This window comes from Xyrauchen texanus, chromosome 1 (genome assembly GCF_025860055.1).
Source record: "Xyrauchen texanus isolate HMW12.3.18 chromosome 1, RBS_HiC_50CHRs, whole genome shotgun sequence".
NCBI lineage: Eukaryota > Metazoa > Chordata > Actinopteri > Cypriniformes > Catostomidae > Xyrauchen > Xyrauchen texanus.
Window position 1 is genome coordinate 51,730,010 of NC_068276.1, and position 4,288 is coordinate 51,734,297.

The following is a 4,288-nucleotide window of genomic DNA, read 5'->3' on the forward strand; positions in this document are numbered from 1 at the left end:
GTTAGTTTCTCCAACGATGCATCTTACTATGGTGGTTAAGCAGTGAGCTACGTCATGGAGTGGGAAACACACCCCTGAAGGGGCGAGTCTGGCGGCCTCACTCAACCTCACCGAGACACAGGTGAAGTTTTGGTTCCAGAACCGCAGGAACAACTGGAAGAGGCAAGTTTTAGCAGACATCGAAGAGGGCAATGTTGCATCTTCTACACCAATATACAGTATCACCAAGGCAAAATTAAGCTTCTGTATTGTCTAACCTGCCACATATATCTACACAGTCTTTTGAATTTCCCTCAAAAATTGAAAATTCATTCATTTTAATTTTAGTGTGGCATACAAAATGCCATGCAATATTGCTGAGAGGCTACTAATAAGAATAGCGCCTCTACAGGCTAGGTCCTGCAATTGCCCAAGACACCTTTTTGGGGGATGAGACATTCAAAATAAGCAAAGGGGCCTATATATATATATATATATATATATATATATATATATATATATATATTTTTTTTTTTGACTATCTATGAGATAAGAAAAACTAAAATGAAATGGGAAACATGTACGCACGCACGCACGCCCACACACACAAATAAAACTATCACAACTTTACCCCCCACCCCACCCCCACCCCCACCACCCCCACACACACAAATACACAACAAAAACAAAAAAACAATACGGGCTTTGAAACAGAATGACCATAAACCATTTCTAACATTACAAGGAGGGAGGGTGGAAACGATTAGGACCACGTTTTCAGTAGCCTATCATGTGATTTTAGCGTCATCCTGTCATAACCATACCACGATGGAAAGCATAAGAACCGCGAATTTCCGGTTCAGAGTGGAGCAGCTGCCAGTCAACGCGCGGCGTCGCACAATGTTGCACCACAGCTCTGTGAGACTAACCTCTGCATAAGAACATTTCTTAAGAAAATATGAGCAAAAAGGACATGATATGCCGGCCAGTCTCTTTAAAATTCACAATCGATAATATTCTTAAAAAAGATGTTTGCTCAAAAGCACCGCCTCCATTGGACAGCGCGTATCCATCCAGAAAGGACAGGAGGCATCAGTCAGCGCACAGGACATCAGACGAATCAGGTAGGCAGCACCACCTATTACAGTATCGTAACTGGGACAAACCATTAATGTCTCAAGCTAGTCTGTTTGGGTAATTTATTTGTAGCAGCGTCTAAATTAGATTAATGTTGTATCTTCATTTCGCAGTGCGGACGGTCATCGCATGTGTTGTCAACTCTCAGATCGATGCACATGATGTTCAAAGAGTGATTGACATGTGTCCAAAAACGGAAAGAATGAGCAGTATGGAAGAAAACGAAGAACAGAGAAGCACCAATAATCCTAAACCAATAACAAAGAAGAAAACGCGTACGATTTTCTCCAAGAGACAAATATTCCTACTGGAATCTACATTTGACATGAAAAAATACCTCAGCACCGCCGAGCGAGCTTGCCTTGCCAACTCTCTTCAACTCACAGAGACGCAAGTGAAAATCTGGTTTCAGAATCGTCGGAATAAATTAAAGCGGCAGTTATCTACGGACTGTGACGGACCCTGCTCACCGGAACACGTATCAATCGATGCTCTAAAGAAAATGCAGATACCCAGTTTGTACAGTGAAGATGTAGGAAACGCTTTATGGAGAGGATGCTTATTACCGGTGCCTTTCCCTGTGAATGGAAACACATCCCCTTCCCCATATGTGTACCTTTCCAATGCAAATAACTATTTTAGTATTTTCGATGGAGATATGCAAGTTCTCGAAGCCTTCTGGGTCACAGAACGCTTTACATCATCTCGCTTTTGAAATCACATTAACGAAATGAAAAGAATAAAGAGGACACTTGATTTGAACCCCTTCTGATCACGATACCAAATAGTCAAAGCTAACTTTGTTTGTGTCACATGTGCTCGCATGTGTCACTTTGTATCAACATCAACATAAGTGCACAGTTTATTTGTGGAATAAAAGGCCAATAATAACAATGCTACTAGTCCTAGTAATAACAATAGTAATAATCATGAATATATCATTATCATTGGGTATATTTTAATATATCAGATATTTGATGCACTACACCGCTCTGTCAGATAAACCAATTATGTTTCATTGAAATGTTATAAGCAAGTAGGCCTAATGGGTAGGTATGCTAATACGAATTAACCTGCATTTAATAATGTTGTTTTTTTGTTTTGTGGAATGATGGTCCCATAGGCCCAAATATCTTTTTTTGTTTTTGCATGTCAGTCTTACACTACCATAGATATATTGTGCGCTTTGCCAGGATTCATTCAATAAAAATAACATTTGGCTTTTTCATTCAAACGCAACTGGATTGGCCCAAACGACTAAAACTGGGTATGTGAATATTTGTGTAATTAATTGACATTTAATATTTTTCCCCCTCCAAGGGCTATTCTTCTAAACATGCTTCCAGCGCTCTTTTCGGGTCACTTACCTCCTTTGCCTCCTATCTGTCATATGTTCAAGGGCCTGCCACTTTGCATCCATTCAACGCTTGAGGAAATACGCCATATTCTCCTGTCACGACATCTGGAGCATATTTGTGTCGTAAAGGAAATATATACAAAAAATACATAGGAAAAGACGGATTAAGAAAACTGGTCGAGCACATAAAGAGGGATTCAATGCGATGGGTCTGTGGCATGTATTCCTATGCAGCAATTGTCCTACTGATAAGTTTATTGACACCACAATGTTGTTGTTTCTTTCTTCTTTCAAATAATTCAGATTGTTGAGCACAATACGCTCCTCTTCCGGAAAGTTTTGCGGTTTGCCTTTAAGCCTATTTCTGTCATATTTTGACTGTTTTTCGCTTTAAAGATTTATATCGCACGACAAAACATTTGGTTGTCTACGGAAGAGGATTAGGGCCAAGCAATAATACAAAAAAATAAAGCCATCTCGAGATTAAAGTCATTATAATGCGAGATTAAACTCGTTAAATTTCGAGAAAAAAGTCGAAATACAATCTTGAGAATAAACTCATTAAATATCGAGAATAAAGTCGTTGTGTTTCGAGAAAAAACTCGTTAAGTTTAATTTCGCATTATAATGACTTTATTCTCGATATTTAATGAGTTTCTCAAGATTGTATTTCGACTTTTTTCTCGAAATTTAACGAGTTTAATCTCGCATTATAATGACTTTATTCTCGAGATGGTTTTATATTTTTATTATTGCTTGGCCCTAATCCTCTTCCGTAGGTTGTCAGTATTTCTCAACCCGAATTATAGAAATACCAAATAATACATAACTTGCAAAACACTGTTTAGCTATTTACTGCAGTGATGAAAACACTGTGGGTAGATGTAAACTAATATAATATGACTCTTTGAGAAAATGGGATCGGATAATTTATTTTGTGAATTCATTTTCACAGAATTAATAACGAGAAGCTTTGAAGCGGTGTAATAGTGACACACATTTATATATTCTCCGTTAGCATTTTGCGCGCGTTTAGGTTGAAGTGGCAAAATTAGTGCAGTGATTGATGTGTATGTACATCGAAGTATCTCAAATAATGTTGTTATTTGTAAAATAAATAAATACAAATTTGCCCAGAGCAAGACTTCTGAACCTTGATCTTTGAGTAACACAATATAATTATCATTAATAATAATAAGAACAACAATATTAACTTATCTATACAATTATTAATATAGCCTACTTTTATTATATTATACGTAAACCTACATGAACCAGTGATCTGTTCATAATTGTATATTATTTGTTAATTAATAAAGTTATTGTGACGTGTTAGTGATTTATTAATGAAACACAATTGGTTGTCTATTCAGCCTTAGAGGTAATAATTTACATCTGAATAATTTGAAATATATTTGATATAGCCTATGTTGTACTTCTCTCTGACTCACATTGTGTGGGTAAATGCTGTATGTGTTGATAACGCTTTTAAATAAACATGTAAGAAGCATTTGTCACGTAAAAGTTAAATGTTAATGGATAATTTACAAGCATTATATATAGTATTAATGAAATAATGTTAATAAAATAATTTATCATTCAAAAATCATATACAAACATACAATCACAGATTACAGTTGCAAATTTATTATTAGTAAGTAATAAGGTGAATTTGGCATCTGACAAGTCCATATAATCAACATTTAACCACTTGTTAACCATAAAAAGGTGCCTACCAATTAAGAAATTGTTAATGGTAAATTTTACAATTTAGAAATGACAAGAAAATGAGTGATAACATTTTTGCATATACAT

The 4,288-nt window shown here is 36.1% G+C and overlaps 1 protein-coding gene across 1 annotated transcript; it reads left to right on the top strand.

Annotated features, from left to right (window-relative positions):
* The first annotated feature begins 869 nt into the window (after positions 1-869).
* LOC127651274 (homeobox protein HMX3-A-like) lies at positions 870-2,942 on the top strand. Its single transcript, XM_052137030.1, has 2 exons — positions 870-1,103; positions 1,230-2,942. Exons 1-2 carry the CDS (start codon positions 938-940, stop codon positions 1,829-1,831), a joined length of 768 nt encoding a protein of 255 aa, XP_051992990.1. The 5' UTR covers positions 870-937; the 3' UTR covers positions 1,832-2,942.
* Positions 2,943-4,288: the final 1,346 nt, after the last annotated feature.